This window comes from Paroedura picta, chromosome 6, assembly GCF_049243985.1.
Source record: "Paroedura picta isolate Pp20150507F chromosome 6, Ppicta_v3.0, whole genome shotgun sequence".
In the NCBI taxonomy this organism is placed as follows: Eukaryota; Metazoa; Chordata; class Lepidosauria; order Squamata; family Gekkonidae; genus Paroedura; species Paroedura picta.
Genome location: NC_135374.1, coordinates 69,876,463 through 69,890,684, shown reverse-complemented (window position 1 = coordinate 69,890,684; position 14,222 = coordinate 69,876,463). Strand labels below are relative to the sequence as shown.

Here is a 14,222-nt window from a genome sequence, read left to right as displayed (position 1 = left end):
GTACTGCTGGAGTGGCTGGCAGCCAAGTACGAGTGCCTGCAGGAGGAGCGGCAACAGTGGCAGCGCCCCCCAGCCAAGCTGCTCGCCCTGCTGTGACCCCTGTGAAAGGGTCGTTTGATCCCCAAAGGAGTCCCAAGCCCCAGGTTGAGGACTACTGTGCATTTCTTATTTATTGAATCTAGTATCTCTACATACACTAAGGACTTCACACAAATATGGCATGGGGAGTAGTAGTTTAGCAATGAATCAAGGTTGCTCAAGAGGCTAGCTGTAGATCACAAAATTTAGCTGTTGCGCAAAAATGGAGAAACACAAATTCTCAAATCATGCAAGCTCAAAACAACCCAAAATTAGTAGAATATTTTCATCTGAATTGAAATAGAATTTGTTACATTTCCTCCTCTAATACAAAATGTATGAAAAATCCTTTATTTGCAAACAAAGGCACAACAAAACATTTTCTGTTGCCTGAATGCTAATGATGGAAGACTGTTGCTATGGTGATGCTAATTTTAACACAGTTGCCTGTGGACTTCATATGAACTGCCTGTTTTAACTCCTGCAAATGTCATTCATGAAATGAAAACCCATTAATGATTCACAAGGGCACAATGTTCCACTTTAATTAGAATAATAAGGAATGCCAGTGCATAAAGTGCAGGTCTGTAAAAACCCACAGAGTCAAATGTAATTTTTAATGACAAGGATTTTGCTCCCCCCCCCTTTTTTTTTAAAGAAAACTTTAGAATATTAAGACCTTCTATGCAAGCCCAGAAGACTCTTCCGTCTAGGACACATAGTAGTTAAAATGTCAGACTACAATCTTGGAGACCCAGGCTCAAATCTCAACTCTGCTATGGAAGCTTGTGGTATGATCTATGCCAGCCACACCCACTCAGCTTAAGCTTCCACACAGGGTTATTGTAAGGATAAAATGGAGAAGTGAATAAGGGGAGAAAAAACATGGTATAAAAGAAATGAGATATTGCCTTCAGTCACATTGGAAGCTTCTCTCTTCTACAATTAACAATTATTATTGTGCCCCTAAAGAAGAATTGCAAAGAATGTAAGAAAGCCACTGGTACTGTTTGGTATTTTAATGGTTTACAGTAGTGTTGTGAGGGACAGGCTGTGGCTCAGTGGAAGAGCAACTGCCTTTCATGCAGAAAGCCTCAAGTTCAGTCCCCAACATCTCTAGTTGAAAGGATTAGGTGGTATGAAAGACTTCGACCCAACAATCTGGAGAGCTGTGCAAGTCTGAATAGACAATTCTGACCTTGATAAATGAATGGTCTAAATTAGTATAAGGTAGGTCTGAGGAAAGGTTGGAGAAGCTTAGTCTGTTCAGCCTGGAGAGGAGATGACTGAGACTGCCAACAAAAGTATGTCTAGTCAAGGCTATTGTCTCCCCAGTTGCAATGTATGGCTGTGAAAGTTGGACCATAAGGAAGGCCGAGCATCAAAGAATTGAGGCTTTTGAACTCTGGTGCTGGAGAAGACTCTTGCGAGTCCCTTGGACTGCAAGGCGAACAAACCAGTCAGTCCTAGAGGAGATCAGCCCTGACAGTTCCTTAGAAGGCCAGATCCTGAAGATGAAACTTAAATACTTTGGCCACCTCATGAGAAGGAAGGACTCCCTGGAGAAGAGCCTAATGGTGGGAGCGATTGAGGGCAAAAGAAGAAGGGGATGACAGAGAATGAGGTGGCTGGATGGAGTCACTGAAGCAGTCGGTGTGAACTTAAATGGACTCTGGGGAATGGTAGAGGAGAGGAAGGTCTGGAGGATCATTGTCCATGAGGTTGTGATGGGTCGGACACGACTTTGCACCTAACAACAACAACACCTTCCCCATGCAATTACAGGATTTTTGTCTGGTTCACTGTTTGGGCTATTTAAATCTAACAGCTGAACAGGGCAGGTCAACTTGTCAGCTGTTATATTTAAACAGCTGTGAGCCACCAGTCAAGGCTCACAGTCATTTCAACCTAACAGCCTGGCAGGTCTGCCCATCAGTTGCTAGGTGTAAATAGTAGAGAGCCATTTGACCCACCCATTTCATTCCCCCTTGCTTCCAAGGGCAGGGAAGAAAAACTGACAAGTGAAATGGCAGCCATTCAAACCTAAAACCTGCCAGCCATTTAACTCTTTCTAGATAACCCCCCTTCCAACTAGCCGGTTTGGAACTATTTTGGCTTTGTTCAGGGGCTGTCCTGAACCCCGAACTGAACCAGAATTTTTCGGTTCATGTCTATCCCTATTTAAGGACCACTTGCAGTTTGTGAACTCATATTGCAGCCCAAAATATAAGGAAGGAAATTTTCTTCTCCTGAAGATCCAGCTTCTACATAGGTGAGGTATATGTAGATCATTCTGAGTCCCCCTCGCTCCAGTTTGTCTAATCCTCTCAAGACCAAAGAATCCCAGCATGAAATTCAAATATAATCTTCCCTTGCCGGATCTTGATCCTTAAATAAATAACTCTAACCAAAATAATGGTTTCTGCTGTATGATTATAACTCTACAGCTATGAATAGCTACTGCAAAATCACATTGTAACTACATCACACACTGCTGTTTTAATGACAGATTAAGTATATGTTGTATAAAAACTAAGTGGTCTTTTATGTATACCAATTTTCTTATTCTAGAACAAGAATATTTGGATTATGTTTTTAAACTTGATGATATAGAATAATTTATTGCATGTTTTATTAGGTAAAAATATAGTGAAAGCAAGAATAACGTTAAAGAATATAGTAGTGTAGGTTTCATCGCATAAATTGTATATGCAAGAGAATAGTGCTCATTATACTATTAAACACTTCATTTGAATTTTATATCAGTTATGATGAAATTCTCTACTATATTCAAAGGTGAGTTAAAATTAATATTCATTCCTTCATTTTAACAACATTGAATATTCTTAATTTGTTTCTTTTACTGCAATTTTGAACTTAGATTAGCTATAATTTCCAAATAATGATGAATGAAGCAGAATTAATATAGCCCAATCTTTATAAGCTAGATTTAGCATTAAATACATGTTTACCGGCTTGTTAATAAATTAAGCTAACATGAGATGCATATAAACTGAACACCACTTACACTAATTGCCTTGCAGGTGAATACCTGTCGCCATAAAGACACCCATACAACTGCTGGCGTTTAAATAGGCCACAACTTTATTATAACACATAACCAAGCGTTGGAGAGCATGGGGTGAAGGAACCAGCCGTCTCGTGGCCCACCGGCCACAAGGAAGCCAAGCATTACTCCAACAGGCATGCCCGGGGCCCTCCGGCATCCTGCCGGGCTCCCCGAACCCCCAATGGCCTGTTGGGTGTCCAGGGAGGTGACCCCCATTTTGAGAACTCATTGAGACGTGAACCTCTGCCGAGTTCCCTAGTCACCCGGAAATGCGGGTTTTGCCGGCAAAGCTCCTCCTCGATGAGGGATGGCCGCCTGGCACCGCGTACACACAGCCTCTTATGGAGGCCCCCTTTCTATAGCAGGCCCGCACGCATAGCATTTTTCTCTCTGGTAATAATACCTAAAGTTTTTGATGGTACATTATGGTTTCCATAAACTGTATAATTTTGGAAGTGAATATAGCATCAAAATAATCTTTCTTTCTTTCTTTCTTTCTTTCTCTCTCTCTTTCTTTCTCTCTCTCACACACACACACACAGATCCACTAAAGTAAGGTGATTAGCATATTGCAATATGTAACAGGGAAAACAGTCAGATCATCTTTATGGCCAGTGATATAACACTCTGAGCCAAAAGGGAGCATGGTAAATAAATAAATAAATTTGGGATCAGTCTCCTTTGGCATGCTGGGAAAAAAAGCAGTGCACTAGAACTTAATGTACATCTGTGATGTTAAAATTAAAGCTATTAACAAACTGAAACTCGAATAAATACTACTTCAGGAAGTAGATCTTTCCTGTTTTATAATGTTACTAAAGCTGATTACATTTAAGGAAAAGAAAAGGAAACTATATTATTATTTTAGTATTCTAATTTGTTCCAGCAGGAAATAGCCCATTATTGAATGTGAAAATTATGATGGGTGGGAGGATTATATATATCCAAAAGGAAAGTCTAGTATGATGGAGTAAAGTGAAAGGGCCATAAGTGCTATTTGTCTGGAGTGCTAAAGAATGTGGATAGATCACTAGAATTTTAAAATTGTGAACAATTTTTATCGCATCCCTGTCTTTTGCTACAGACCTCCACTTTGTCTTCCATGATGCTCCTGAGAATTCTATTTCATGTCAGATCAGCATTTTGGGGAGGCCAGTGAGCTACAGCAGGATATGAAATCTCACATGAATTATAAGACTGAAACAAAATAATGTCAGATGTATGTCTACTATTGGCATAGCAAGTTTACTAATACAGGAACTCTCTAGCTATATGTTGTCAGGATATATTCACACATGAGGACTAAAGAGACTTTAGCCTGAATTTCTTTGTAGTACCATTAACTAGTTAACTGGAAAAAATGGTGCTTTTATTTCAATTGAATATCTGAATTCAGACTTTAAACAGTTTTCAGTAGCACATTTCCATTTTAGAATTGCCAGAAAATCACAGTATACTGTGTGAAAATGTTATTACATATTTATGTAAGCTATTTACACCAATATATATTATAAAAGGTTCTTTGCAGTGGTGAGACAGACGAGACTCTTTACTGAATTTCCTCAAGATGTTTCTTTGGTGCCATCTCTTGAAGATTTTAGAAAAGCAACTAAAATGTACTTAGTTTTCCTAGCTTTCCATATAACTTTGGAGCAATTTATGGCCTTTTACTACTTTAATGCTCCCTAGGGACGATTTGTCAGTTATTTTCTACATTTTTGTAGAAATTTAAATTATTATTATTATTATTTCAATGTATTACCCACCACTCCCAAGTGTCTTGTGGTGGGTTACAACAGTCTAAATAAAATCTCCAATAAAACTCCCCCTGAAAACCCCAGATATAAAACACAGAGATCCATAATCACAAATCAAGAAAGATAAGATATGGTGGAAAAACCCATTCTATAAACAATCAATCTATTCCCTCCACTAACAACTCATAGAAGGAGGTGGGAAGAGGGGGGCAGAGGGAACCCGTAGCCACCATACAGATATGCTGATATTTGACTATGTACATGAACTTGGGATTCCATAGGAACCTGGAACGTCAGATCCATTCCATAGGAACCTGGAACGTCAGATCCATGAATCAAGGTAAGCTGGACGTGGTCAAACAAGAAATGACAAGACTGAACATCGACATTTTAGGAATCAGTGAACTAAAATGGACAGGAATGGGTGAATTTAATTCAGATGACCATCAGGTATACTACTGTGGACAAGAATCTCGCAGAAGAAATGGAGTAGCCTTCATAATCAATAAGAGAGTAGGAAAAGCAGTCTTGGGATACAATCCCCAAAATGACAGAATGATCTCAGTTCGAATCCAAGGCAAACCATTCAACATCACAGTGATCCAGGTCTATGCCCCAACCACTGCTGCTGAAGAGGATGAAGTTGATCAGTTCTATGAAGCCCTACAACACCTTCTAGAAGCAACGCCAAAAAATGATGTGCTTATCATCATGGGGGATTGGAATGCTAAAGTAGGAAGCCAAAAGATAACCGGGATAACAGGCAAGTTTGGCCTTGGAGTACAAAATGAAGCAGGGCACAGGCTGGTAGAATTTTGTCAAGAGAATACAATGGTTATAGCAAACACTCTTTTCCAACAACCCAAGAGACGACTCTACACATGGACATCAACAGACGGTCAACACAGAAATCAGATTGACTATGTGCTCTGCAGCCAAAGATGGAAAAGTTCTATCCAGTCAATAAAAACAAGACCAGGAGCTGACTGTGGTTCAGATCATGAGCTTCTTGTTGCAAAATTTAGGCTTAAATTGAAGAAAGTAGGGAAAAGCACTAGGCCACTCAGGTATGAACTAAATCATATCCCCGACGAATACACAGTAGAGGTGACAAATAGATTTAAGGAATTAGATCTGATAGAGTGCCTGAAGAACTATGGACTGAGGTTCGCAACACTGTACAAGAGGTAGCAACTAAAACCATCCCAAAGAAAAAGAAATGCAAGAAATCAAAATGGCTGTCTGAGGAAGCTTTACAAATAGCTAAGGAGAGAAGGGAAGTGAAAGGCAAGGGAGAAAGAGAAAGATACACCCAATTGAATGCAGAATTCCAGAGAAAAGCTAGAAGAGATAAGAATGCCTTCTTAAATGAACAGTGCAAACAAATAGAAGAAAACAATAGAATGGGGAGGACCAGAGATCTTTTCAAGAAAATTGGAGATATGAAGAGAACATTTCATGCAAAGTTGGGTATGATAAGGGACCAAAATGGTAGGGACCTCACAGAAGCAGAAGAGATTAAACAAAGGTGGCAAAATTATACAGAACAACTATACAAGAGCGAGCTTAACATCCCTGATGACCACAGTGGGGTAGTTACTGACCTGGAGCCAGACATCCTGGAATGTGAAGTCAAATGGGCCTTAGGAAGTCTGAGCAACAATAAAGCTAGTGGTGGTGACAGCATTCCAGTTGAACTATTCAAAATCTTAAAGGACGATGCAGTAAAAGTGCTACACTCAATATGCCAGCAAATTTGGAAAACTCAACAATGGCCACAGGATTGGAAAAGGTCAGTTTACATTCCAATCCCAAAGAAGGGCAATGCCAAAGAATGCTCAAACTACCGCACCATTGCACTAATTTCTCATGCTAGCAAAGTTATGCTCAAAATCCTACAAGCTAGGCTCCAGCAATATGTGGACCGAGAACTTCCAGAAGTACAGGCAGGATTTCGAAGAGGCAGAGGAACTAGAGATCAAATTGCCAACATACGCTGGATCATGGAGAAAGCTAGGGAGTACCAGAAGAACGTCTACTTCTGCTTCATTGACTATGCTAAAGCCTTTGATTGTGTGGAGCACAACAAATTGTGGCAAGTTCTTAAAGAGATGGGAATAACAGAGCATCTTATTTGTCTCTTGAGAAATTTATATGCAGGTCAAGAAGCAACGGTGAGAACTGAACATGGAATCACTGACTGGTTCAAAATTGAGAAAGGAGTTCGGCAAGGCTGTATACTGTCACCTTGCCTATTTAACTTGTATGCTGAGCACATCATGAGAAATGCGGGATTAGAGGAGTCACAAATTGGGATCAAGATTGCAGGGAGAAATATCAACAACCTCAGATATGCAGATGATACCACTCTAATGGCAGAAAGTGAAGAGGAACTAAAGAGCCTGTTGATGCAGGTGAAGGAGGAGAGTGCAAAAGTTGGCTTGAAACTCAACATCAAGAAAACAAAGATCATGGCATCCGGCCCTCTCAATTCCTGGCAAATAGATGGGGAAGAAATGGAGATAGTGACAGATTTTATTTTCCTGGGCTCCAAGATCACTGCAGATGGGGACTGCAGCAAAGAAATTAAAAGACGCTTGCTCCTGGGGAGGAAAGCTATGGCAAATCTAGACAGCATCCTAAAAAGCAGAGACATCACCCTGCCAACAAAAGTGCGTTTAGTCAAGGCTATGGTATTCCCAGTTGCAATGTATGGCTGCGAAAGTTGGACCATAAGGAAGGCCGAACGTCAAAGAATTGAGGCTTTTGAACTCTGGTGCTGGAGAAGACTCCTGCGAGTCCCTTGGACTGCAAGGCGAACAAACCGGTCAGTCCTAGAGGAGATCAACCCTGACTGCTCTTTAGAAGGCCAGATCCTGAAGATGAAACTCAAATACTTTGGCCACCTCATGAGAAGGAAGGACTCCCTGGAGAAGAGCCTAATGCTGGGAGCGATCGAGGGCAAAAGAAGAAGGGGACGACAGAGAATGAGGTGGCTGGATGGAGTCACTGAAGCAGTAGGTGCAAACTTAAATGGACTCCGGGGAATGGTAGAGGACAGGAAGGCCTGGAGGATCATTGTCCATGGGGTCGCGATGGGTCGGACACGACTTCGCACATAACAACATGAAGTTGGGAACTCATACTGAAAGGTGGTATATAATTTTTTTAAAAAAGAAACATATCTGTTATTCATCTCATCTTATTATGTCATCTATTTTGGTCCTACCATGTTCTGTAGTATAACTGGGAAAGAAAGCTATCCTCTGGCTGCCAGAGGGTACAAGATCTATAATGCTTGTCTCCATGTTGCCCTTTGTCTGCAGTGCCCTCATGAAATGCAGTACAAATAAAATGTTTGCTGTTCTTATCTTAGGTAAACTGTCGATAATAGGGAGGTGGGCGTGGAGAATAGAGAACATGCCTGACAGAGTGCAGGCCCTGTATGTAAAGCAGATATGCAGATACAACCAGAACAGAGAATAAAATATCAAGCAGACAGGATCCACTTCTGTGCTAAAGACAATCCACCAATGTAATGATTGGTGGAAAATTAAACAAACAAACAAACAAAACACTAGGCATATAAATGCCCACCAAAGCACTCATCTCTGGCATTAACATGTTAACTCTTTTTGTTGGAAGATGCTTATCAGGTCAATTAAATATGGAATTACTCTTCTCTAATTGGCTTTCCAATGAGGTGCTAGAAGATTACCAGATTTCACTGGCATAATTTTTGGAATTTGAATGCGGGATCTAAAAAAGAAGTGATTTAATACAGATTTTGATTTAACTTATTTATAAATTCACAAACCTATTATATACCTTTCAAGACTGCCAATATGCAGTGAATTCTAGTTTCCATGTTTTTTTTTGTGTTATTACTATCTATTACTGTTTCTTATGTATTATTTTGGCTTGTTCTCTGAAAGTATGATGAAGTATGGGACTCTATCCTACAAAGCAACCTTCTTTGTACAGGGACTGTTTTTCATGTTCTAGTTTTTGACACGATAAATAAAAAAAATTAAAATGCCATTTTACGTGTACAGTGGTAGTTACAGCACAGTTGACACCCATATTGCTTAGATGGGGTAACTCTCCATAGGATAGCACTGGTATGTCTTTTTCATATAAGGTACATACACATGCTTGTTCCAATACAATGCACTCTGTAAAAATGCAAGGTATGAAAGTTTACCTAAAAAAAAAAGAAAGTTATATTCGTTAACATTTATAAGGTGAAGAATCTGGAAATCTAAATGCATCTGAAGCAGATTAGCAAATAGAGTGTTTTTTAAATTCTGTTCCAATCCCATGTCTTAATAAGTATGGAAATTTACTTATGGACGTTTCTCAAGGAGCCATTACTATGTTTCTGAGGATCCATCTGCTGTTATTTCCCCCAGGAGGACAGAGTTGCTGAACTGCTGTAATTTGAATGTGAACAACAAATTTTTTGCAGGGAAATAGTTTAGAGTATTTCCTTGGTGAGTATGACTGAAAAGAAAAAAAAATCTCATATTGCATGGATGCTTTACCGATTTTTTCCCCATATCTGGAAGGAAAAACATGCATACAGCATGAGGATGTACAGACAAGTACTATGATCATGTCAAATGTACACTGCAAAAGAGGTTAATGCCAATGCAGAAGTGAATGCTACTAAATTCAAAGAATATTCACTGCATTTTCTTTATCTAAGCAAAAATTCAGTCTAAGAATTGTATAACCTAATTCTCAGGTAATTGTGTGTACACATACATACACACACACACATTAAAAATTACAATTACAGATGCTTACATTACAGATGAAACAATATAACGACAGTATCAAGTTTTAATTCCTCTTTTAGCAGAGAGACTTCTCTGTTTCACACAATGGATCTGGCATCTTAATTCTTGTGGAGTCTGCATCTAAAGACTTGGTTTGTAGTCATCTACATTTGCATCTTCTTAGGCTACCTACAATATCTAATTCCTCCCAAATTCTTCTTTGCTTACCATAGAATTCTTTCTATCTTCATGGTTGTATGAAAAACAGTTTCCTTCTGTCTCTTTCCCCTTCTGATCAATTACTGACTTTCAAGGGCTTAATCTGCATGAAGCTTTTATTCCAATCCCAGGTCAATTCAATCCCTGCCGTCTACACTGAATGCAATTTCCATTTAGATTTTCAGTGATTTAAATTTTTCATCTACAACAAACATGATTGATACAGAGTGTCCATACCTTTCCCCTGCAATATCCTGGAGTGGATATTTGAAAAATCAGTATGGGTAAGTATGCAGCTGTCTGCTTTCCCCGAAATAACTTGCTGTCAAGCCTCCAATGCTGTAGAAAAGCCCTGATTGGCCAGGGCGTCAGTTCCTGGTTCCCAGGTTGCAAGGCTTCCCTTAAAGAGGAAGCCCTAACTTCTCTCAGCAGAAGCTCCAGAAGCCCTAACTTCCTCTCAGGAGAGATTTGTCTCTTGGATTTCTTGCCTTCCCCCCCCTACCCCTGTTCAAAGAGGCTCCTGCTGCACTTGGCTCTCCCCCTTCTGAGCTTCCCTAATCACATGCAAAACACTTTCTGTTTCAATGGGGGAGGGATAGAGGAAGACCCAAGTTCAAATCAATCTGAATTCAGCAGGATCCACAATGGAATAAACAAAATAAGTACAGAATCAGCCTATTATTATTATTATTATTATTATTATTATTATTATTATTATTATTATTATTATTATTATAATATTTATATTCTGCCTCAACCGAAGGCTCGAGGCGGCTCACATAAAATCCCATCCCCTAAAATCCATTGCCTTTATATAGCAATCCTGAACTTCCTTAATGGTCTCTCATCCAAGTACTAATCAGTGCTAACACTGTTTAGGTTCCAAGTTTTGATGAGGCTAGGCTAGCTTGGGCATCCAGGTCAGGATTGATAAAATACATAATGACAAAAGAAGCAAAATAACAATGCTTATCATCCATATGAATTCACAAACCCGTTGTAATAATCTCCTAGTCCTCTAGTTGGGAACCACTACTCTTATTACTGTTATCACACATTTTATTTTTATCACCCATAAGATAAAGATATATGGTAAAAATCTGAGATCGGTTATATGGTCCATACACTGTCATAACTCCCAATGGGACAGCAAAGGCAAATGAAGTTCATTACATCTTTCATGTTTAAAAATCTGATAACCAAATATTATTAGAAAGAACTGTTTTTACAGATACAATATTATTTACAAATACTATTTCCATCCTCACACAGAAGCTACTGCTGAATTCAATATATCAAATAATGCTTGGTATATCACTGAAATGTCTACCTATGAATAGTAGAGATTGTAATACCTACTCTTGCGCACTCTAAAGTAATCTTCCATCACTGTGACTATAAGCCAAATAGCTCTAGACACCATACAAATCTAAATATTCTTTCAAGAGTTTAGGGCTGGTTAAGAATTTTCCAAGGTGAATTTCAGTCAAAGGTGATGAAAAGGAGTCTAAACAGAGATATTTATAGAATCAATTGACTTAGCTGTGTTTATTTACCAAGAAGGAATGAGATGATGCAGATTCAACATTGAGTTGTGCTGCTTCGAGAGAAAGCCTGCCCAGCCCCTATATCATCCCATGGTCTCTTGGCAGTTGAATGAATTGATAGAAGATAAGGCTCAGTGGCAAAAAAATACATTTTACGTTCAGAATGTGCCTGACTACCTGGGACTTGTGAATTCCATATCTTAAGTTGGAAAATAGCTGGCTAGGTTTATTGCCAGGATACTAAAGTGTTTATGGCTTACTTTGATGTTTTTGCTAGTTCACTTTTTTCAGAGTCCATCCATCGGTCCAAGGGAGGGTAGGGCAGAGGGTCTGGTTTGTTTAATTTCATCCATTTTGAATATTGAATATTGTAATCTCTTAGTGACAGATGACCTGATCACTGCCTTTTTATTAAAACTGAATGATTTGACAGTTATCTTCTCCACAGTTTACATTCCCCCATCCCCACCTAGTATAACAATTTAAAGATGGACTCACTTGGGGAAAACTGACTTGTATGCCTGATAGTATTAGTGGGTCATTTCAATGCAAGGACTGCCTAACTCTTGTGACAGTATCAGCAAGGGTCTGAATCCATTTTAAAAAGTTTTAGTAGTTCAGCAGTGGAATCAACTGCCAAAGGAAGTGGTGAGCTCCCCCTTACTGGCAGTCTTCAAGCAGCAGCTGGACAGATACTTATCATGGATGCTTTAGGCTGATCCTGTACTGAGCAGGGTTTGGACTAGATGGCCTATATATCCCCTTCCAACTCTATGATTCTATTCTATAATCAGCCTGCATACCCACTCTGGGTGTGGGGATCCCCTTAAGGCAGTGGTACCCAACCCCCGGTTCGGGGACCGATACCAGTACATGGATCAGTCGGTACCAGGCTGCATCTCCTCCTCGTCCTCCTCCCCGGCTGCTGCCTCGGGGGCTGCCCTGTCACTCTGCCACCAGCTCACCTTTGCTGCTCTCCAGTGGCCATGGCTGGGGCTCCCCCTTGGCGTGGCACTGCCCAGCGGGTGGCAAAAAGTCAGGGGCACCAGTGGGAAAGCAAGCGAAGCAGGGGTTCAGGCAGCGGTGGAGACGTCCATCGGCCAAAGACTACCCCTCCCGGGCCTCAGTAAAATTGTCAAGCATTGACCGGTCCCCGTTGATAAAAAGGTTGGGGACCACTGCCTTAAGGGACTGGGGTGAGGGCTTTCAATAAGCATGCCAAGCTTGCATCAAGCCCAGATGGCAGAGCAAACTACTTAGTGGCAATTGTCATTGAGGAATCTGACATCCTGCCATCTCAAGGGTCTCCCCACACCAGCAGATGAGCTAGGATGGGTGGGCTGGGCTACATTGACTGGTAGGCAGGTCTGCTGATACCAGGTTCTAGTTGTCTAGTTGCCAAGGCTTCGTACAGCTGTAACCAATAAAGTTGTGATCAGTTTATTCCAAACTGTGGAGAGTGTTTGTGCTTATCAGAGGGTTGCCATAAAGAGATCCTTTGCCTTCACTGCCTTCACCCCTCCCTTAGATGCTAGGACAGGCAGCAATGGTAGTTGAACAGACATATCCTGTCAAACATTCATCTGATTACTCTTAAAGTCTAACTTTCTCACTAAATTCTAAATGTATAGAATTGACATGTTCTTTAACATAATTCATGTATTTTTCCCCCCTCCCTCACACACACACACACAATGGATACAGCAGGCTTGAAATAATCAGTTTGAACTGGTATGATTGACCCAGGGGTGAAATTATTAATTATTAAAAGAAAACAATGATAACCAGCTAAGAATGACAGTATTAAGTAGTTAATAATAACAGTTTAATACTTACTTGATGTAGTAGGGCACTTTGTTTGGAGATATTGCCCTCTCCCAGGGGCCCTGGACAGAAGCTGTTAACAAAACAAGACAAAAACAAAAAAAACAAAACAAAAAATCAAATAAAAGAGACATGGAGGTCAAGTTCAAAGCAAACAGGAAAGACAACATTAATCTTTGGAATTACAATTTTACACTTGGCCACACTGATATGGCTCTGTTTGCTCAGTTGCCCATGGAGCGAGGAAGGATTAACCTGCTGTTCAGAAATTTCTGCTCTAATCTGAGTGAAATTGAACTCATTCGGCTGCAGAGATAAATGCAAAAACCTCTCCACCTACTAAACTTAAAGAAAAGATAAGAAATGGAAGAAGCATGCTGCCTGCCTTTCTGGTGCACACCTTTTAAAAGTTTCTCTTGCTATCATTCTCTGTTAACTTTTTTCCATATTTTCTTCCTGATTACTGTTTCTTATCATTCTAGGAACAAAAATACACCCTGGTTTACTATCAAAGATGGGAAGATTTGTCAGTGCACTGTGTTCCTTAATCATTTACACAGAACAATTCCGTTATTGCTTCCATGCTTTAAAAAATCTCTATGGTTTGAACATAATTTCATATAAAGGAAATGAAAGGTATTATGGTTCAAATAAAATTCAAACTCTTTTATAAACAGTTCTGTATTGTGATAGTTCAGCCTGTTGTATTTCAGGATTGTATAAAATATATCTTCTCCAGATGCTATAGTTCTGTCTTTTAGAATAGAACAATGATCTTGTTCAAACACAGTTAAAGAATTTCTGGAGAACAGTATTGGATGCAGCCTAAGGTGGTATTGTCCAGCACAATGGTTCTTAGCCTTCCTAATGCTGCAACCCTTTAATACAGTTCCTCATGTTGTGGTGACCCCCAACCATAAAATTATTTTTGTTGCTACTTCATAAC

General features: G+C 39.9%; 1 protein-coding gene and 1 long non-coding RNA gene across 21 annotated transcripts in view; one reads left to right on the top strand and one right to left on the bottom strand.

Annotated features, from left to right (window-relative positions):
- DMD (dystrophin) overlaps positions 1 to 14,222 on the bottom strand; it is a 1,311,735-nt gene that overhangs the window by 142,244 nt on the left and 1,155,269 nt on the right. For all 19 annotated transcript variants that reach the window (XM_077342956.1, XM_077342959.1, XM_077342965.1 and 16 more), the window contains one exon: positions 13,289 to 13,349. In XM_077342956.1, the coding sequence (XP_077199071.1) occupies positions 13,289 to 13,349 (61 nt within the window). The remainder of the gene's footprint in view (positions 1 to 13,288; positions 13,350 to 14,222) is intronic.
- The window catches only part of LOC143840047 (uncharacterized), an 80,649-nt gene that overhangs the window by 25,883 nt on the left and 40,544 nt on the right, over positions 1 to 14,222 (top strand). The gene's annotated exons all lie outside the window — the stretch shown is intronic.